At 45.4% G+C, this 21,929-nt stretch overlaps 1 protein-coding gene across 1 annotated transcript; it reads right to left on the reverse strand.

The window, feature by feature from the left end:
• Positions 1-1,597: 1,597 nt before the first annotated feature.
• CCNL1 (cyclin L1) lies at positions 1,598-21,546 on the reverse strand. The gene is made up of 11 exons (XM_075570549.1): positions 21,251-21,546; positions 17,550-17,624; positions 16,965-17,074; positions 9,738-9,858; positions 9,037-9,101; positions 6,494-6,593; positions 5,840-5,944; positions 5,124-5,265; positions 4,152-4,251; positions 3,680-3,769; positions 1,598-2,184 (listed from the first exon to the last, which is right to left on the reverse strand). Exons 1-11 carry the CDS (start codon positions 21,491-21,493, stop codon positions 1,845-1,847), a joined length of 1,491 nt encoding a protein of 496 aa, XP_075426664.1. The 5' UTR covers positions 21,494-21,546; the 3' UTR covers positions 1,598-1,844.
• Positions 21,547-21,929: the final 383 nt, after the last annotated feature.

The raw sequence follows: 21,929 nt of genomic DNA on the forward strand, positions 1-21,929 counted from the left end.
TACAGTGCTACACAATTATACCTAAACCGCAATAGCAAATGAGCAGTATTCAGGAATTGCTTAAAACAGAAGAATGGACACAGTATTGAGTTATGCCGGTACACACATTAATAAATATACCAAATGGGGAAGATAGCGGGTGGGGGAAAATAATAAATGATTTGTTCTTGTATAGCACTACTAGTTTTACATAGCGCTTTACAGAGACATTTTGCAGGCACAGTCCCTGCCCCGTAGAGCTTACAGTTGATGTTTTTGGTGCCTGTGGAACAGGGAGATAAAGGGACTTGCCCAAGATCACAAGGAGCCGACACTGGGAATTGAACCAGGTTCCCCTGCTTCAAACTCCGTGTCAGTCAGTTACTCACTGAGCCGCTCCTCTGTATATTTTCCCACTTGCACAATAATCATGCAAATACCTCCTCTCTTGGCATACAGTAGGCACTGAAATGGAATGGTGAACCAGACCATGCGCACATTTACTTGGATTGTATAAGCAACACTGCTTTTATACATTCACACTGAAGGGGTTGTGGACTCAGCAGAGAACATTCATTAGGACTAAAGTAACAAACAATATGAAGTGGCCTATGTTGCCTGATGCTGCAAATTAGTCATACTGCAAGGGCAAAAACAAGGCTAATCCTTTAACCACTTGTTTGTGGTTGGGCCTAAGAGCCCAATTCAATTTTATCTGAAGAAGCCAATCGCAGCACTGCTATCGACTTGGCCAATCGAAGTTGCTGTAGTTCATGTCAGTCCCTATAGAAATCAGGCTCTAGTTGAGCATCTATGATAGTGTGAGGATGACAACTCCAGTTAAACCGACACATTATAAATGCATGCTCCTTCTTGACCAAGTGTAGCCTCTTAACATGCTTGAATGACAGAACTGGTTTTCAAGAAACTATTTCCTTGATGCTGCACAATCTTTCAGAAATGCTAATATAGATCTGTCTCCAGAGTTATGCCTTGCCATCGCCTAAGGAAAGGAGAATTTATCATTACTGGTTAATACGAGTTTTTGTTCAATTTGAAATGCAGTAAAACACTATTTTGGTGTAAGCTTCATGTCAAATAATAATTAAAAAAAAAAAAAAAAAGTGCTGTACAACTCCTGCAAAAAAACCCCACTTATGATAAATTTTTCACATCGCCCCAAGTAGTTTTCTTCTGAAAAGTTGATCGCTGTGTCCATCTTTCCGGAGTTTGGGACCCTCACTGGCCCCCAATGAAAATATGTATTGAATAATATTCTCTGCTATTTAATCATGCTGCTCAGAATTTATTCTTATGGTCTTAAGTGATAAAGCTTTAATAATTCTATTCCATGAAATAAGAGTTGAATATGGTGTATGTAAAGAAAAAGTAAAAATAGACTATAAAACCCTCGTGTAAAAATACGGTGTATTTTAAAAGAACGCAGTACAAAAAAGTAAACTTTTCTAATTTATTTCCCCATAAAAATCGGTTTGTATACATGCAGACTAAAATCAGTAAGATCGCATAAATGCTTAAATAATCCATCGTCTTAAATATAACAGGGTCTGCAACTAGCTCATTAAAAAAAAACCAAGAAAGACATCTTTACAGCAAGTCATTCACAAAATCCATCTGGTTTAATACACAACTCTAGTACAATTTAGCTCGAGCATGGTTCTTTCATAGAGTTCATACTGTCAAAGTAAAATGTGCAAAAGATATATAAGTTGACAGAAATCCAACGTATCTGACAAATGTCCGGGTTTTGTAAAGTCAAATATTTCGTTTTATTGTTCCAAAATCCTAAATTACAAAGTCCATAAACAAACAACTAAACATGAATTTTTCTCTTTAAAGCAAGCTCAGCGTCTGTGCCTGCCATGTCCGGAATGACCGCTGCCATGCTTGCTTTTATGTGATCTCTCGAAAGACCGGGACCTTTCCCGTCTCTCCCTGTGATGTCCGCGGTCATGCCTGTGCTTCTTGGCGGGGTCAGAATGATCCCTGGATTTGCTTGGAGTCGGGGAATGTGATTTTTTCCTTTTGTGACCATGTCTGTTTGAGCCTTTCAGGTCTTCAGCACGGTGTTTGGGTTTGAGATGTGGAGATCCATGGTTATGTCTACGAGGGCTCTCGCTGTGGCTGCGAGATCGGCTTCTTGACCTTGAGCTGTAGGTTCCGGAACGACTCCTCCTGTTATAACTTGAGAAAGAGAACAATGTAATCTCTTTAGGTTCATAACATTGTCCCTGTAAATCAGTCCTGTAATTTACAACACAGACCGCAATAAAAAATCCCCCCCACTAAGGTCTAAGATCTGCCATGTTTCCTATGTGCGTCTCTGCTGGACTAACATTTAAAGACAAAATCGTCGCTTCCAACATAGGAGTTTCTTTATTTGTGCGTTGTATTAAAGGAGCAATCCAAGACAGCAATTTTTTTTAAAATATAGCATTGAAGCAGGGGGCCTCTCCAGAGCTGAACCCCATTAATTTCAGCTCCAGGGACCTCTACTTCCGGAGATACTTTCCTGCCGTAACTACTCTGGCTCAGCAAGCAGTGCTTTCAGGTTTGACGCTCCCACGTCACATGGACCAATAGGAAGCCACAACAATGACATCACGTGTTCCTATTGGCCCACAGACCAGGAAACATACACACACACACACACACACACACACACACACACACACACACATATATATATATATATATCAGACATTGTGAACCCTGCTTTCCAAGTAGAGCAGCTACCGGCACCTAATTCGCAGGTAGGTATCTCCGGAAGCAGGGGGTCCCCGGAGCTGAAATTAACAGGGTTCAGCTCCGGAGACCCCCTGCTTCAAATATAATGTAATATTTTGCAAAAAAAATCTGCCCCCTTAGATTGCCTCTTTAAGGTGATAGCAAGCATTAGTGTGTGTTGTAGGGATCAGCAGTTGAAAGTACTAAAGGGAGTGGCAGAAACTTCTGACTTCAGTTCTCTCAATTTAGAAGAAAGCTTCAGAAGGTAACAAGTGCAGTCGTCCTACTCAATGTGATCTATTACAGAACGGTCCTTTTCTAAGTCTGTAGCAAACCCAACACAAGCATCTTGGTGTGTGCGTGTGTGGTATGTACTTGTAGAAAAAAGCGATGAGCCATCCAAGCCAACAAATTATGCAAGAGACTTAATGCAAAATAGTCATTTAATGACTAAAACAGTCACAGAGATCGAATGTTTTGGTGCTAACCACCGTCATTCCTGATGATAGTGGTTAGCACCGAAACGTTGGATCTCCGACTGTCATTAAATGACCATTTTGCATCAAGTCTTTTGCATCATTTTTTGGCATGCATTGCTCACCCCTTTTTGCTACCTATGCTTGTGCCCCGACTAGGTCTCCTGCCTATTTCTATTTATGTCCCCTAACATCAGGGGCATCCCAAGTTGCATCGGTCCCGATTCCTCCTTTTGTGTTTGGTATGTACTTTTCACATTGCAAAAATTAAATAATGTTAAGGCTCCCAACTGATTGTATCTAAAACATTAAAGTAATGAAAGCAAAGTACATGGCTATATATGTTTTGGTGGTACTTTTGATTTCTGCATTCAGTTGCAACTGGAATGCACGCCCCTATTTTGATACCAAGCTATGAAACAGAATGACTCTAGAATAGGAAAATAATGTTACCAGAAAGGTAATCTGTTACGTACTGTCTTCGAGGAGAGTGAGATCTGGATCTTGATTTCGTTCTTGATCGTGACCTGCTGACACTTCTGCTTCTCTTGTTTTCTTTACGCAACCTTCAGTTAAAAAATATAAACATGAAAAATGCAGAAACGTAAGCGAGCACCAGATATGATGCGCAATCTTCCGTTGTACGTTTTCAATTACAATGGTTTAGGAGTATACCGACCAACTGTGCATCATCCCAACGCCCACAAATGTCATGGTAAAAACATGAATATTTAATTCACTTTATTTAGCAGAGCACCACAGCTCACTTTTAACTGTGTATGCCTATAGGAAAACAGATACAAAACAAAGGTAGATGGCCTTATTTTACTTTTTAGAATATAAAGATCACATTTTAAGTGACATCTTACAAATCAACGTGGTAACACCAAATGTGTGTGGGTGGGATGTGTGTGTGAGACTTGGTGTGTTAGTGTGCGAGTGTCCTACCCATTGTAAGGGCTCCTAGAAGACTGTTTATCGTCAGGTTCTTTTTTAACTTTAGAAGAAAGTGGAGATTTTTCTTCAGCTTTTACGTCTCGTGGAGATGCTGAAAAGTAATTTAGAAAAGTGAATTAATGATGGTTAATTAAAAGCATGTACATGTATCTCAATTATTTGCTTGAGTTCTTGCAATATGCGAGTCTCCATCAGTAATGCAACGCCAGTGCGATGAAAGCCAAGACCCTCCCACATTAACGGCATTGCTAATGTATTACACAGAGGCACAGCAATAGTATTACTGCAGACAGATTGTTAAATGTGCAGTCCCACCTAAAATAAACTTTGAGCTGAACAGACGGTACAGGTGTAACGGTTACACCGCATGATGATGCCTTACCACTAGCACAATTAACAACATTAGATTTACGACTGCATTAAAACAAATGGAGTTACCAGGAGTAATAATGCCAACTACACCTGTGGCATCTACAAATACTACCCCCTACTTCAGCCCTCACCCATACAAGCAATTCCCAAAACCCATTGACAAACCAGTGTTTCAGCCACTGTATGACAAGACTATATGGCAGGGGTGGGCAAGTCCAGTCCTCAAGGGCCACCAGCAGGTTTTGAGGATATCCCTGCTTCAGTACAGTTGGCTCAATCATTGACTGGGCCACCTGTGCTGAAGCAAGGATATCCTTAAAGCCCCACCTGTTGGTGGCCCTTGAGGACTGGACTTGGCAACCCCTGCTATATGGTTTCCATTTCCCCTCTGAGAATCTCTTGTTCGTTGCATTCTGTTTATTACCATTCTCTTCCCCCCCCTCCCCCCAAGTGAGGGTAGAAACAGGTTGAGCATCATCTGATTCTATTCTGCACTGTACTTTCTGCTACTTAAAAAGCACCAAGATTTAAGAGACTGTAGGCAGCAGCACCTTATAAGCAGATAAAGGAACGGATCCATATTAAACTTACATGGTTTGGATGCAGGAGAGAAACCTCCCATGGTTGAAAGAGCGGGAGTCCCATCAGGATTCAATCCTTTTGCTTTAAATTTAGCTTCTTGCAAAGCTACTTTTTTCTTTTCTATTTCTTTATCCAATAATTCATAGTTTGGCTGTTAAAGACAAGGTGACATGAATACAATTCTCACAAATTACACGTTAAAGCAGCACTATAGGCTGCATTGTGGGTTTATTTAAAAAATACATATTATTACAGGATGGAAGCAGGGGGTCTTCACAGCTGAACAGTGTTAATTTTAGCTTCGGAGACCCCCTGCTTCCAGAGATACTTACCCACGTAACGGAGGGTCAGTATCTGCAGCCAGGGAACTGTGTGCCTAACGATATGGAGTCTTTAAAATGTCCCACGTCACGTGGACCAATAGGAAGCAGCGACATACCATTGCAGCTTTTAATTAAATGTCCTGGTCATGCAGGCGTATCGGAATGCGCAAGGCATGATGTCACGGCTTCCTATTGGACACGTGACGCAGGATAATTAAAGCCGCCATTTCGTTAGACCCACCTCACCCCCTCTGCCGGCATGGGATCCCAGAAAAAAAAAAAAAAGAAAAGTTCAGCTACGAACACCCCCTGCTTCAATCCTGTAATAACCCCCCATACAAACACAATACGGCATATAATGCTGCTTTAATAACAACGACCGTATCTACGGAAAAACGGTACCTTTTTCCTGGAGTAAAGTCTTAGAGTTGTTATACAAATCTCTTGAATATTTTCTTCAGTAGCTCCAAAAAGTAAAAACCAGTGCGGTCGATTAGGCAACGAAATCTGAAGGCAAAAGCAGAGATTACATTCACGAAGACGCCCAAACTCCTCCACTTTCATGTTGTTAATATGAATAAAGTAACTTGGAACACAAACGAATATGGCAACAACCACAATAGGTGAAGCATCCAACTTCCCCACCCTTATTGGTGGCTTAGTCTTATTGGTTTGTAACGGTTAAACATCATGGCTGAGACTTGTGTATACTATAATGATGTGATAACCCAGGGGTGCTCAACTCAAGCCATTTAGCCCCACTCCCCCTGCCAGGTCAGGATTACCGGATATCCCAGCTTCGGCACAGGTGGGTAATCAGAGGCTCAGTCAAAGACTGAGCCTGATTGAGCCACCTGTGCTGAATCAGGGATATCCAGAAAACCTGACCGGTGGGGCGAGAAGGGAGAGAAGGGAGAGAAGGACTGGACTTGAGCACCCCTGTGGCAACCAGCACTAATGAGAAAAGGGGAGAATACTGCAAGCAAAAGATTGGAGATAAATTTACAACAACAAAAAAGTAGATACATGCTAGTTCCACTGCAACGTAATGCTTACCTGCAGAGCTCTGGCAGCAAGGTAAATACAAGCACAGGCAATGGTTTCTGCCTCGAATCTCACAAACACATTGGTTCGAAGGCAATCATTCATGTAATTCCTGAAAAACACAAAACAATAAACAGTTGCAAATATATATATATATATTTAAAAAAAACAAAAAAAAAACATGCAGAATGTGTGTACAGCATAAAATAAAAATATTGGAGACTCAATGCACTTTGTTTTTTCTTCTCTCTGCCATTATTTAAAATCTTGCCCTCAAACACTATTGAAAAAGTAATTTAAATTTTTTTTTAAAAAAAGTCGAAATACATCAGTGAAATAATTCAAACTGAATGTACTTCTTCAGTGTCATTTAGCCACATTCTACATGTAATAAACCTAAACACGAAAATGAAAAAGTACAGTCAAGTGCGTGATACACAATTCCAACTTGGTTTTATACAATTCTGAAATAAAGCCCTTTACCTTTTTGTGTATTCACACCATAAACATATGAGAGGGGCCAGTATTGCATTAGGTATTATACCGCTAGTAGCAAAGGAGGCAACGTCAAAAAGCTATTTCCCCACTAACACCAGGAAGGTCATTCATGAAGCAGCTGTAGCTGTTCTGCAAGTAGTAAACAGGTGTACTCCAGTGGGCCCACTTTGCAGTACGGATATCGCATCAGGAAGGAGTGCCTGTCTGTTCGTGGAGGGAAAATAAATCCAAAGGAAAGTCAGGATGTACCCATGTCAAATTTCTTCTCAATCCGTGCAGCCCAGAAAGGAACCCACGAAAAAATAATAATAATGGCAGCCTCTTATCCTTTTTACAACTTTCACAAGTACTATGAGCGCTATGTAATTTGGAATCTAAAATAATAATTGAGATACTATGAGTGGTAGTCAACTCCAGTCCTCAGAATGAGGCACTTGTGCTGAAGCAGGGATAGCTTGAAAACCTGGTAGCCCTTGAGGACTGGAGATGAACACCCCCCCTGCACTACATGTTTCTACCAAAAGAGGCAGCCAACGTTGTCCATTTCGATGTAATTACTCTGACTTCTGGAAGCAGCAGGAGAAAGAGGGATTAGTCATGAATCTCAAAACCTCTCGCATTATTCCAGTATCGTACATTGCATCACAAACCAGAGATTACCACATTTGGCTATCGGAGGTAAAAGTATGGCATTCGCTTAATTCTACATTTTATTATTCCGTAGAAGTGGAGACTAAAGTTTAATAAAAAATGTTAAAGCCTGCTTTTAAACAGTCAAAAATAAAAGCACATTGTAAAATAAAGAGCAAGCATAATTACCAGCTTATTACTACATCACAATTTACTGACAAGAGATGACAGCCACAATCCAATGACATGAAATTGCATGGTAAAAGCCCCCATTGTAGACAAAAACCATCAACAGGGCTTATTGTCTTTTACTCGGCCTAACAATGCAAACTATACAAACCAGAATAGCACAACAAAAATGAGTCATGCTGCCCATTTAAAAAGCTCAAGGAAGACTAAAATATTATATTGGTACAAGTGCTCTTCTGACAAGAGCTTTTAAGTTAAAATGCACAGGTTCATTTATTCGAAAATGTATGCTTTTTCATGATCTATATATATATATATATATATATATATATATATATATATATATATATATATATATATATATATTTTGTTGTTGCCTGAAACATTATGTAACTGGATTTGGTTTCCTGTTTAAACAGTGTGTGAAGGGGCTAATTAGTTTTCACATTATATTGTGTGATGCGATTGGAAAACAAAAACAAATAATTTCACCTAGAAGCAGAAAGTGGAAGTAGAATATTAAGATTTCCCCTTTGAACAACCTATTCAATATCAAAATCAAACCAGTTTCTTCCCAATTTACACGGTATGACAAATGTACTGAAACAAAAATAAAACGATTATACTATAGTTACTGAGTTAACAGCCCCCACAGAACTCAAACAAAAAGTTAAAGTAAACGTTTGAACAGTACTGTACCTTTCAAAGGAAATGACCCGTTTAACTTTTAAGAGACACACTGGGGATACAGTGTTACTGAAGAAAAAAAATATTATTCCCCCCTCCCTCCTCCTAAATAGCACATTCGTTACAAAAGTACTTCTAGAAGCAAGTATACAAATCCTTTTGACACCACGACAGAATTAGAAGATGCTGCCAGATGGATATGGACCACACTTCAGTGAATCTCGGATGAGAGCTTGCACTGGATTGGCTGAAGAGAAGGGCAGCCAATCAGGCCATCCGGAGGTTGTGGTGCAGAGGGCAGAGTTCTATGACTTACCATCATGGACTACCCTTTAACCAAAGAGTAGAAAAAAGAACAAAGTTAAACTGAGATCTCCATTTCACTTATTGGTCAAGCCATGAAAACAGTAAGCAGAAACAAGTGTACAGTATGTACGTTGAATTTTTTTTTGGGGGGGGGGTTGTGACTTACAGGTATCAGTCTTGAATGGGCCATAACATTATTTCTGCTACTATTTCCCTGACTCGTAAAGAAATTAAAAACAACTTACCAGGCTGTTTGAACGAGGGTTTGATTCCGTTCACATTCTAAGACTTGCAGGTACATAACTATTATCTATAGGAAAAGAAAGACAGAAGACACATGGAACCTTGTTGGAGATGGTTCTGTACTAATGATCTTAAATAAACCCCAAAACAGCCAGAATTGTAAAAAGATGTGTACAATTGAGGCCCAGAAAATACGGGTGGTATATTTAGTGATATGAGGGTGAAAATGTTTGCACTCATTCTAATATTATTCTGAACATTGCTACATTGTAATTGTGCTAATACAACAGTAAACAGCATATTAAGCCTGGCATGGGGCCATATTTGTAACTTTGGAAGAAAGGGGAATATTAGCGAAGGCAATAAAAGTATGCTCACATTATGCCAGTAGACACCTGTGAATTACAGGCCCAGTTATGCTTTACCAAATAGTCAAAACACTCCAAATAAGAAGACAGACTTTAGTTTTACACGTCAGTCCAGTGGGTTTCAACCTTTTTTTTAGTTAGGGAACCCAATAATTATATTGTAAAATTATGCCGAATCCCAATACTCTCAAATAGCGCGTCCGAGATCAGATGCATTGTAATTTCTTATGTATTTAGTACAATTTCCCAATGACCTGCACATTGCAGGGAACCCTTTAGGTATGCCCGGGTAACCCCTGTTGAAAAACTCTGTGTTAGACACTACTTCAACTCACCTTGTGTGGATGTTTTACATGAACACAAAATCCCAACTCCTTCAGTATCCTCCTCTCTGCTTTGATGACTTGATTTTTGGTATTTATATAGCCCTGATCAAGTATTAGTGGAGTCGGTGTCCTAATTTGTGGGAAATAAAATCAATACTGCTTTGCAAACAAAAAAAAAAACGATTAAAAAAGGGTATATACCAAGGCAATTTTTCTCCTTCCAACCGACTAAACGGCAACAGAAACTACATTTTAGCATCCTGCAAGCACGTTAAGGCCTTTGACTTTTGCTGTCCAAGTTGAATGTAACCGTTTGGCCAAAATCTAGTTGCCTATGGTACAGTCCTCAAGACCACCCCAACAGGTCAGGTTTTAAGGCTATCACTGCTTCAGTAAAGGTGGCTCAATCAGTGCTGAAGCAGGGATATCCAGAAAAGCTGACCTGTTGGGGTGTCTTGGGCACTGGAGTTGAGAACTTCATGCCTAAGGAAATCTCTCATTTTGAAAACATCTCTAGTCTTGTAACCTTTCCAGCTTTCTGATCCGAAAGGAAAATTAATCTAAAAAAAATAATTTAAAAAGGGACTTATTGTAAGGGTCTGGAAAGTTTATAGCTTGAATTATTTAAAGAATATAAAGTAGTATTTATTAACATGGTCTATTTTTTAGAATGAAAATAATTCTTAGGCAGTTTTAAGGTTTCAACTAGTGGTGAAAAGTGTTTTTTCCCCCTTCTTGTGGCATTCTGATATTTTTCTGTAAACCGGAATTGGAGAAATGTAAAAAGTCTCCTCTGCAATATAATGTGAGAATGTAATGATCGACCTCAGTGTACTGCAATATAGGTTTATTGAACTGGAGATCAGACTGACAAAATATAACAAATAAGCCTACAAAATAAGATGTAACTAGCACAATTACCCTCCTAGTTTGTATACGGTTTTGTGCAAAGAGTTTGGTTTATGACACGGGAAAGCCTGCCCTGCTCTCTATCCTATCTCAGAAAGTGCTGCCATAAGGAACACCAGGACTAGGAAAATCCATGTGTCTGGGAAAAAGTGGCAGATGAGTGGGAACTGTAGCTTACTTTTCCTTGGACCAAGCACTTACATACACAAAACTGCATGGCGTTATGCGCAGGCAGCGTGCACTCACTACCTGAGCCTCCAAACTAGCGCTTCACAATAACTTGTGCTAGTTTGGGGGCTATGCCGGTGAGTGACCGTCACGCTCATTCCAGGCTGGTTGAGTCTGGCCCTTGCAGCCTCATTGAGGTAATGGTCTTTAATATTAGGAGGTGCAAGGATGTGTGTGTATCAGGGGGGGGACGTGTGATTTTTCCTTGACTGGTGAATGTTTTTTTTTTTTTTTTTAAATAACATGCTGAAAACTATTTACCCGTCATGCAGTGCAGGTTCCTTCGGTAGTGACCATGCATACAACTCCCTGACCCACTACACTGCCCAATGGTAGTCAAATCAAAGTAAACAGGATTTTGCTTTTGTAAGCTCCTACCCATTGACCCGTCGTAAAGTTCAGGATCAAACTTCAGCAAGATTCGTTCAGACCTTTCAAAGACTATAATAAGTACAAATCATACCGGAGTCAAAATAAATACCTATCTATAAATCTCATTTCGGCTCCACGTGCAGAAACACACTGCAACTGGACTAGGGATTCTTTGTAGTTTGTGATACCTTCATTGGACAGACATTGCCAAGCATAAGCTTGACCCACAAGACAGACATTAACAGGTATACTGCAGAGTGGAGGCATAAACACTGATGTGTACCTTGGAATAGGTTGAGCCCGGCTGTAGCTTCCATCGGGACATGGCGATGATACACAGCACAGGATTTGTCCAGTGTAGGTTTGCTGCAGGTTGCGTTACATTTATTAGTAGACCCACATAAACGTTTGACATCAATTTAGTTCTACACAGCATTGAATAGGTAGCATTAAGAAGTCTATTCCTCAGGTATATTGTCTGAATAAGTTACCTTGAAAGTACTGAAAGCTTGTGTGCAACTACACTTACAAAGAACTATGTTGGCCCATATAGTGGTATCACAATTTGCAATGAGCCTATACTTTCTCAGGCTGCGCTACTCCTTTGTCCAATTCAAGGCATCCCAATATATAAATAATACCTTTTCCTAGACCAAAAATGCTGCTCTAATGCTTTTCTATCTCTACAAGGTGTAATGTGAGAACATAAGTTGGGTCTGAAAGACTCATGCCCACTAATTTTAGACGTAAGAAAGCAATTCAGCAACGTTGCCCAATCCTTTCCTCTTTGGACCCCAGGTAGACGGCATGTTGTGTGGCGGTACTAGATTTAATATGTAAACCAAGTACATTCATATCAGTTACACTATTTAATATTCATAAAATCTAAAGCCGTTAGGGTTTGCAGAGGATAACTACCTACCAGGTCCCAATCGGACCAATGCCATGTATGTCTTACTCTCCCATACACCAAACAATAATACATTTCAACAAAGAAACGGACGTCATGTTTATAATATGTATCACAATGGGCAGTGTTGCAGGCTTCAACATTAAGCGAGCACTTAAATGTCCTTTTATTGTGTCCTTGGCTTGTTTCGCAGTCTAGATTTGTTCTTACTGGCCAACATGTAGAAATTAATTTGATGTAGGGTGCACTAGATATATTTTAGGTACAGGAGATGCTACATTGCAAGAAAGCTGATAAACAATTCTAGTCAACTTGTGCATAGTATTTTGAAAAACCCTATGATTTAAATACACAACTAGTTGACCAAAAAAAGTGCAATTTGAAAATATTATGCTGTAGAATATAATACAGTTGCGTGAAAATAATGATTTAAAATGTTAAACCCTTTGACTACACTTAATATCCCTTATTATGTTGCAGAAACAAAATGTCTCCTGTATTCTCACCAACTAGCAACTGTTTCATAAATACTATTCTATTAGTATCAGGGAGGAGTGGCTCAGTGAGTAAAGACACTGACTCACTGGACCAGGTTTCAAACTCTGTGTCATTGTTTAATCTCCCTGTGCCCATTGCACTAAAAACAGAATGTAAGCTCATCTGGGCAGAGACTGTGTAACAATCCTATGTGCTGCGTACTGCGTACTGCGCACTGTACTGTAATTGTGAAGCGCTTTGAGTCCCATTGGGGAAAAAGGCATTATATGAAATAAAGTTATTACATTCATGCACAATTTTATCTCTTAAAAGACTAATTATTACATAGATTATTTTTCGTGTGAAAATGTAGCAGACCTACCAAATGTTTTCACTTGTAAAATAGCCACAGACATCCAAGTGCCGCCCCCCCCCACCCCCCCCCAGAAAATCTCATGGCCCCCCTGGCGGCCCACCCTCCAGTTTGTGCATCCCTGCCTTATACAGGTGGAGATCTATGCTCCAATTTCACTTAGGGTCTTGCCGTTTTAGGTGGAATGGCAGTAAAGTTTCCTCCAAACATTGACGCTCAGACACATGGCCCATATAATCAGACATGTGCATCTTGATAAGTGTAGTGCTGATACACCTCATCTTTTCAAATCTAATGAGCCCTATTAGAACCCTTGTGAAGGGGTTAAAAGACAGAACTTAGACTGCAGGCAAACAGGACTTTTAGTAATTATATTTACCTAAATGGAGTGTGGTGACAAGTCACGCAACAAAGCATTTCGTGGTTTGGTAATAAAAAGAAATGACAGCCATTTTGTTTGTTGCCAATATAGGCTGCAGCACAATAAAGGAGAAGGTGTAACATTTTGCTCAAAATATATTTACAGTTGAAAAGTAAATAGCAGCATTTAACCAAATTAACCTTGCAGAGTATGTATGGGTGCGCGTGTGTATAGGTGCGCGTGTGTATAAGTGCATGTATATATGTGCGCGTGTGTATAGGTGCATGTATATATATGTGCGCGTGTGTATATGTATATGTGTGTATATATACACACACACACACACACTGTGTGCTCATTTGCATGTCATTTCCCAGAATCCCTTGCTGCAGTGGAAGCACTGTATGCTGGTCGATAATGGTGAAAGGCAGGGTTGCAGACCTGTCTAACACATGCAAATGAGCCCACAGTAATAATATATATACGCGCACACAGACTTTATGCCGTTTGGACATCTAATAACAGTGTTGTAACATACAAGGTGTAGCTCTCACCATCCAGCAGTTGAATCATTCACTGCCTCATTTCTCTATTCCAGCGGTGCTCACCTCCAGTCCTCAACTCCCCCCTCCCACCCAACATGTCAGGATTTCAGGATATCCCAGCTTCAGCACAGGTGGCTCAGTCTTCGACTGATTGAGCCACATGTTCTGAAGCAGGGAGTGAAAGCCACCTGTGCCAAGGCTGGGATAGCCTGAAAACCTGACCTGCTGGGGTGAGGGCTTGAGGACTACAGTTGACAACCCCGCTCTATTCCACAATTAACGTCTAATAGGGGAATTGCTTTTGAGCGACACTGCAGGCTTCTCTGGTGCTGCACAGGAACCGACATTAACATATTCACTGAAGACAAACATTGTCTACCATGGAAGGTGTTAAAGGAATGGCAGAAGTGAAACAATGATTATGTACAATACTTGGTATTTTTTAATGGAATTCCATTTTTTGGGGCTTTAAACAAACAAATCCATTCCATGTAGGTTTTGTGTGTTTTTTTCCCCCCCCAACATGAAAAGGTAAAATTAGAAGTATTTTGTGTAGTGTGCCAGATGCACACAAATATAGAATCTGTGCTTAACCTCTACGACAAACAAGATAACGTTAATAACGTTTGTGTTGCAGTGCCGGGAATTTAGATGTAGAAATACAGAAAAGTTAAACCATCTGTAAATATTGAGCAATACAAACTTCCAAAAAGGACAAAGTACTTAAAATAGGTAGTAAAAGCATAGCAAAATCAAATTAAGGAATGTTTAGGAAATCAGAGATTTATAAAATATGTAATTTCTTAGAAGTTGTAGTACAAATACTCACTAGTTGGATCCCAATGTCACATGATTTACTTTGCACATAGTGTAATTTATACCCAAATTAATGAGTCAATAGTCTAAACACAACTTTGGGGTCAGAGTCAGCACAGGCTAAAGGCAGAGCCTATGGCAGTCTAATATAATTGTTACACTTTATTAGCGATTCCTTATTTTCTCTTGAAAAGAATGGCTACTTAAAAAAATATATATATATTTTTAAGAATCTTTTATATTACATCCTTCATATTGATTACATTTATATAATCCACGTGTCTTGTGTGGATGCCTGCGTCACCTACATAAATATCCACAAAAGTTTCTTTTGAACTAACCCATTACCTAGGGCTAGGCTAATACAAAAGAAACACAGGCATGAAAAGGAATCCTTCAAATTAAACTTGGACAGCAAAGACAAAAGCTCTTAACATGATGCAGGAGTTTGTCCAAATGGATCACCAGTGGCCAACCTGTGAGACCCCGATTCCAGTGACCTATTATTCTCAGAGCACTGGCTTCTCCATGGGGATTTTCGACACTTCACTCACTGTTGCCAAGACGAGCGCTTCATCTCTATGTACCACTCCACATCACCCAGGCATTGGTAAATGTAGCTGGTCGCTGTATAGTCGGTTGCAAGGGAAAAAAATGTAAAGTCAATAACGTGGCCGAGAGACAGGAAACGAACACGAATTTGTTCTGCTTGCTTTACATGTCATAACCAATGTCAGAGGCGAAGAGCATTTTAGGTGGATTCCTTGTAAGGATATAACATATAGGGGTAAGAAACAAGAAGATGCAATCTAAGACAAAGGTTACCTTGATATTAAAAACAGTGCAAATATCACACCTACTTAAGTACATCAAAGATATTTGCGTTACAGGTCTGTTATGTCAAAATATTATGCATGTGAACGTCAAAACACTAGAAATATGTCAGTTTGCAACATATTGTTTTTAATAGGTAGTAAAAAGAATTCCTCACTTCTACACTGACATTAATCCTCAGTCTGACTAGTTCTAAAAGGATGTATTCTACAATTATAGTGGCATTTAACGTAACGGAATATACCTATGACAGCACGTGCGCGCCTGTATAGGACATGGGTGTCTGGTTTATTTTTACTGCCAATAAAGTTAGCAAGCTTTACTTTATCTTAATATAATATATCTTAAAATAGCGGCAAAATAATAAAACAGCTTAAAAAGGGATTGAAAACAGTTTGGTTGCTACTGGAATGACTGAAAATTGTAATGTCCCCAATTTCTTAAAACTTCATGTGGGGTTGGTTAAAAAATATATTTTATACTGCACATTTTAAAGTGGTTACTCACAAAAGCGTAAAACCACATTTTCCGGTACAGGTCTTTAAGTGCGTGATATTAGGTGAATTAGTATTTAGAGTTATGAATAGAGAGGGAAAAAAAAAAAAACACTACAGTATAAGATTTTATATATACATTTTTTTTTTTTAGCCGGCATAGTATAAAGGAACTAGTAAAGCTTTGCAGACACTTGGCAGTGAAGTTTTAAAGAACACAGATCAGGAAAACTCGGGTTGCTTCTGTTTTATACAACCATATATTTGGCAATATATTAATCAACTTGCTAAAGTTAAAGTTCTATTCAAGCAACTGGAATCGGATCCATAACTCTCACAAACAAATTCTATTACAATAATCAAACCTGTGTCATGCCTCTGACTTGTAACTTAGGGTTTCTGTGTTTTACAGGCCTGGTCATCCTATACATAGCTAAGTGCTGAAAACAGTATTCCAACACAAGATCTTACTGAAAGATTAAACAAAATATTGATAGCCTCATTACAAATCACCAAGTACAAAGAATACAGAAAAATACAGCACATTTCAAAGCGTTAAAAAATATTTTTTGTTTTATACACAACAAATTTGGTTGTGTTCATTTCTAGCACTTATTCAATGTACGGGTTCAAATGATAGCATGAGCCCCAGTACATTTACCTTGCTATGAATGTCTAGTAAAAAAACATTACCAGCGCTACAAAAGGGTCTTTCTTCAAAGCTTACGGGGGCTCCACTTAGAATGAGCAATTAGAATGGTTATGGTTATTGACTTGTGTGTACGGCTGCGTAAATTAACGGAGTTTTGTAATTAAAAATATATTAAAAAAAAAAGGGAATAAAGTTCACATTTCAATTAAATATTTTCCTGCAGACAAAATATAACAATTCACTACCACAAAATAAAGAAACGTACCTTCTTCCTCTTAACTGGCGTAAATGATGAAAAACATTTATCACATCTCGAATTCGTCTGGGGGCTTCTTCAATTTTGGATGCAAGATTGACGCAAGACATGGCAACAATCTGAAAAGAAGTCAGATTTATGAGAAGGAGTAATTTGTCACCCTGTTAATGGGGATGAAATCAGAGGCCTTGTAATAACTGATGTCCCGTGTATATCATTTTGGCGTTAACTATTTTTGAAAAATGTACAGAATACTTATTTTTTAATAATGTGACGTAACAAAATACCTGAAATAATGAACATAAGCTATTTCTGTTACCATGGCAGGAGGTGGTCATCGGGAGATGAAAATCACTAATCTTCAGCTAGCCAACTATTATTTTTAATCATCACATGGTGCGACGCACGGCAGCCACGAAGGATTCTGGGTAAGAATCTACATCAATTTGCATTATGTAATCCTTCACTGCACACAGGTTCCTGCCCCCATTTTTCAGTGCTTTATATGCTGACCTCCCCCAGCCCCGCCAAGAACTGAAGGAGCAAGCCCCTCGCCTCAGTTTTCCCTTTCGTCCCCATATGAAGCCTCCTCACCTCGAAGCTGTGTTTCACAAATGACTTTGAGTAGAAAAACCGGTGAAACAACACCTGGCCGGTCGCCATCGCCACCTAAGAAAAAGAGAAATAGGTGGATGCCACGTGTGAAGAGGAACAGGGGAGGGGGACGTAGAGTGGGGAGACACGTAGACCAAGGGGGTAAAGGAAAGAAAGGGGGGAAAGAGGGGGGCGGATCGAGAGGGCGAGGTGGGGGAGGAGCGGATCGAGAGGGCGAGGTAGGGGGGGGGAGCGGATCGAGAGGTCGAGGTGGGGGGGGGAAGCGGATCGAGAGGTCGAGGTGGGGGGGGGAGCGGATGGACAGGGCGAGGTGGGGTGGGCTTAGCGGATGGACAGGGCGAGGTGGGGTGGGCTTAGCGGATGGACAGGGCGAGGTGGGGTGGGCTTAGCGGATGGAGAGGGCGAGGTGGGGTGGGCTTAGCGGATGGAGAGGGCGAGGTGGGGTGGGCTTAGCGGATGGAGAGGGCGAGGTGGGGTGGGCTTAGCGGATGGAGAGGGCGAGGTGGGGTGGGCTTAGCGGATGGAGAGGGCGAGGTGGGGTGGGCTTAGCGGATGGAGAGGGCGAGGTGGGGTGGGCTTAGCGGATGGAGAGGGCGAGGTGGGGTGGGCTTAGCGGATGGAGAGGGCGAGGTGGGGTGGGCTTAGCGGATGGAGAGGGCGAGGTGGGGTGGGCTTAGCGGATGGAGAGGGCGAGGTGGGGTGGGCTTAGCGGATGGAGAGGGCGAGGTGGGGTGGGCTTAGCGGATGGAGAGGGCGAGGTGGGGTGGGCTTAGCGGATGGAGAGGGCGAGGTGGGGTGGGCTTAGCGGATGGAGAGGGCGAGGTGGGGTGGGCTTAGCGGATGGAGAGGGCGAGGTGGGGTGGGCTTAGCAAATGGAGAGGGCGAGGTGGGGTGGGCTTAGCGGATGGAGAGGGCGAGGTGGGGTGGGCTTAGCGGATGGAGAGGGCGAGGTGGGGTGGGCTTAGCGGATGGAGAGGGCGAGGTGGGGTGGGCTTAGCGGATGGAGAGGGCGAGGTGGGGTGGGCTTAGCGGATGGAGAGGGCGAGGTGGGGTGGGCTTAGCGGATGGAGAGGGCGAGGTGGGGTGGGCTTAGCGGATGGAGAGGGCGAGGTGGGGTGGGCTTAGCGGATGGAGAGGGCGAGGTGGGGTGGGCTTAGCGGATGGAGAGGGCGAGGTGGGGTGGGCTTAGCGGATGGAGAGGGCGAGGTGGGGTGGGCTTAGCGGATGGAGAGGGCGAGGTGGGGTGGGCTTAGCGGATGGAGAGGGCGAGGTGGGGTGGGCTTAGCGGATGGAGAGGGCGAGGTGGGGTGGCCTTAGCGGATGGAGAGGGCGAGGTGGGGTGGGCTTAGCGGATGGAGAGGGCGAGGTGGGGTGGGCTTAGCGGATGGAGAGGGCGAGGTGGGGTGGGCTTAGCGGATGGAGAGGGCGAGGTGGGGTGGGCTTAGCGGATGAGAGGGTGAGGTGGGCTTAGCGGATGAGAGGGTGAGGTGGGCTTAGCGGATGGAGAGGGCGAGGTGGGGGGGGAGCGGATGGAGAGGGCGAGGTGGGGGGGAGCGGATGGAGAGGGCGAGGTGGGGGGGAGCGGATGGAGAGGGCGAGGTGGGGGGGAGCGGATGGAGAGGGCGAGGTGGGGGGTGAGCGGATGGAGAGGGCGAGGTGGGGGGTGAGCGGATGGAGAGGGCGAGGTGGGGGGGAGCGGATGGAGAGGGCGAGGTGGGGGGGAGCGGATGGAGAGGGCGAGGTGGGGGGGAGCGGATTGAGAGGGCGAGGTGGGGGGGAGCTGACCGAGAGGGCGAGGTGGAGGGGGAGCGGACCGAGAGGGCGAGGTGGGGGGGGAGCGGACCGAGAGGGCGAGGTGGGGGGGGAGCGGACCGAGAGGGCGAGGTGGGGGGGGAGCGGACCGAGAGGGCGAGGTGGGGGGGAGCGGACCGAGAGGGCGAGGTGGGGGGGAGCGGACCGAGAGGGCGAGGTGGGGGGGAGCGGACCGAGAGGGCGAGGTGGGGGGGAGCGGACCGAGAGGGCGAGGTGGGGGGGAGCGGACCGAGAGGGCGAGGTGGGGGGGAGCGGACCGAGAGGGCGAGGTGGGGGGGAGCGGACCGAGAGGGCGAGGTGGGGGGGGAGCGGACCGAGAGGGCGAGGTGGGGGGGAGCGGACCGAGAGGGCGAGGTGGGGGGGAGCGGACCGAGAGGGCGAGGTGGGGGGGGAGCGGACCGAGAGGGCGAGGTGGGGGGGAGCGGACCGAGAGGGCGAGGTGGGGGGGAGCGGACCGAGAGGGCGAGGTGGGGGGGAGCGGACCGAGAGGGCGAGGTGGGGGGGAGCGGACCGAGAGGGCGAGGTGGGGGGGGAGCGGACCGAGAGGGCGAGGTGGGGGGGAGCGGACCGAGAGGGCGAGGTGGGGGGGAGCGGACCGAGAGGGCGAGGTGGGGGGGAGCGGACCGAGAGGGCGAGGTGGGGGGGAGCGGACCGAGAGGGCGAGCGGACCGAGAGGGCGGGGCGGGGGGGAGCGGACCGAGAGGGCGGGGCGGGGGGGAGCGGACCGAGAGGGCGGGGCGGGGGGGAGCGGACCGAGAGGGCGGGGTGGGGGGGAGCGGATCGAGAGGGCGGGGTGGGGGGAGCAGATCGAGAGGGCGGGGTGGGGGGGAGCAGATCGAGAGGGCAGGAGCGGATCGAGAGGGCGAGGTGGAGGGGGAGCGGATCGAGAGGACGGGAGCGGATCGAGAGGACGGGAGCGGATCGAGAGGGAATCTAGGGAGGGCGAGGATCGAGGGCAAGAGTGGGTCGAGGGGGGGTGGGTCGAGGGGGGGTGGGTCGAGGGGGGGGGGGACGGGGTGCGGGTCGAGGGGGGGGGGGACGGGGTGCGGGTCGAGGGGGGGACGGGGGAGCGGGTCGAGGGGGGAAGGGGGAGCGGGTCGAGGGGGGGGACGGGGGAGCGGGTCGAGGGGGGGACACGGGGGAGCGGGTCGAGGGGGGGACACGGGGGAGCGGGTCGAGGGGGGGACACGGGGGAGCGGGTCGAGGGGGGGACACGGGGGAGCGGGTCGAGGGGGGGACACGGGGGAGCGGGTCGAGGGGGGGACACGGGGGAGCGGGTCGAGGGGGGGACACGGGGGAGCGGGTCGAGGGGGGGACACGGGGGAGCGGGTCGAGGGGGGACACGGGGGAGCGGGTCGAGGGGGGGACACGGGGGAGCGGGTCGAGGGGGGGACACGGGGGAGCGGGTCGAGGGGGGGGACACGGGGGAGCGGGTCGAGGGGGGGACACGGGGGAGCGGGTCGAGGGGGGGGACGGGGGAGCGGGTCGAGGGGGGGGACGGGGGAGCGGGTCGAGGGGGGGAGAAGGAAAGGGGGGGAGGAGGAAGGGGGGGGAGGAGGAAGGGGGGGGAGAAAGAAGGGGGGGGAAGAAGGAAGGGGGGGGAAGAAGGAAGGGGGGGGAGGAATGGGGGGGGGAGGAATGGGGGGGGGGAGAGGGTCAGCTTTCCGCCGCCATTTTACAAGCTAGTTTGATTTTCTTCCCCGGAGAACGCGGGGGGGGGGGGGGCTGCGAGGCCCTCCCCTTTTATTTAACCAGCCCCCCCCCCCCCCATGCTCTGTCACCGCGGCCTGCGCAAAAGGCGGCGCAGCGAAATCCGCGATATGACGACGCAGCAGCAGCAAGAGCGGCGCGGCCTCCCTCCCTCTCACCTGCGGCAGGCGCAGCAGGATCCCGGCCGCCTGGATCAGCTCGCAGCCCAGGATGCGCAGGTCGGTCTCCGCGCGGAGGTCCAGGCCGTCCAGCAGGGAGGGGGTCGGGCAGAGCCGCTCCTCCGGGACCAGGGAGTTGTCGATGGCGAGGTAGACTTCGGAGTACAGCCGGTCACCGATTAAGATGCCGCCGGCCGGGCGGGAGGGGGCGCTGGGGGCTGCGGGGTGAGGCACGGACGCCATTTCCTTCTGCGAAACGTTTCTCGCACGAAGACAGGAGGGGGGGCAGGGGGGAGCCGGGCAGTGACGCAACAGCCGTGAGACGCAGCACGCCCGCGTAGAACGTTGTGTACATCCGCCAGTGTCAAACGGCATGAAAATAGTCCCTCTTCCCAGGGAGTTGTGTCTCAAGTCCAACACACACACGCATTGAGTCATTATTTGCAATGATGTATCTCCACTTTTGCCTTTAATACACAGCTAAACATTTACCCTTAGGGACTATAAACTTGGCCTTCAACCTTAAATACCCAAAGGCAGAAAATTCCTGACACAATGTAAGAGGATAATTGGGAACGAGGCGGATATTTTATTATTCACCACACTCTTATTCAAGGCAAATGGGGAGGGGGGAGAGTTGCCCAATCTCAGTGGGACTGGTCTCTGCAGTACATTGGGT

Source organism: Ascaphus truei, chromosome 14 (assembly GCF_040206685.1).
Source record: "Ascaphus truei isolate aAscTru1 chromosome 14, aAscTru1.hap1, whole genome shotgun sequence".
Classification (NCBI taxonomy): domain Eukaryota; kingdom Metazoa; phylum Chordata; class Amphibia; order Anura; family Ascaphidae; genus Ascaphus; species Ascaphus truei.

Excerpts from the sequence above, each read along its gene's own strand:
- CCNL1 (XM_075570549.1), bottom strand. The coding sequence starts at position 21,493 with ATGGCGTCCGTGCCTCACCCCGCAGCCCCCAGCGCCCCCTCCCGCCCG. Across the intron at positions 9,102-9,737 it reads ATGTAAAACATCCACACAAG|ATAATAGTTATGTACCTGCA; the intron begins GTGAGTTGAAGT and ends CTTTTCCTATAG. Across the intron at positions 6,594-9,036 it reads ACCCTCGTTCAAACAGCCTG|GAATTACATGAATGATTGCC; the intron begins GTAAGTTGTTTT and ends TGTGTTTTTCAG.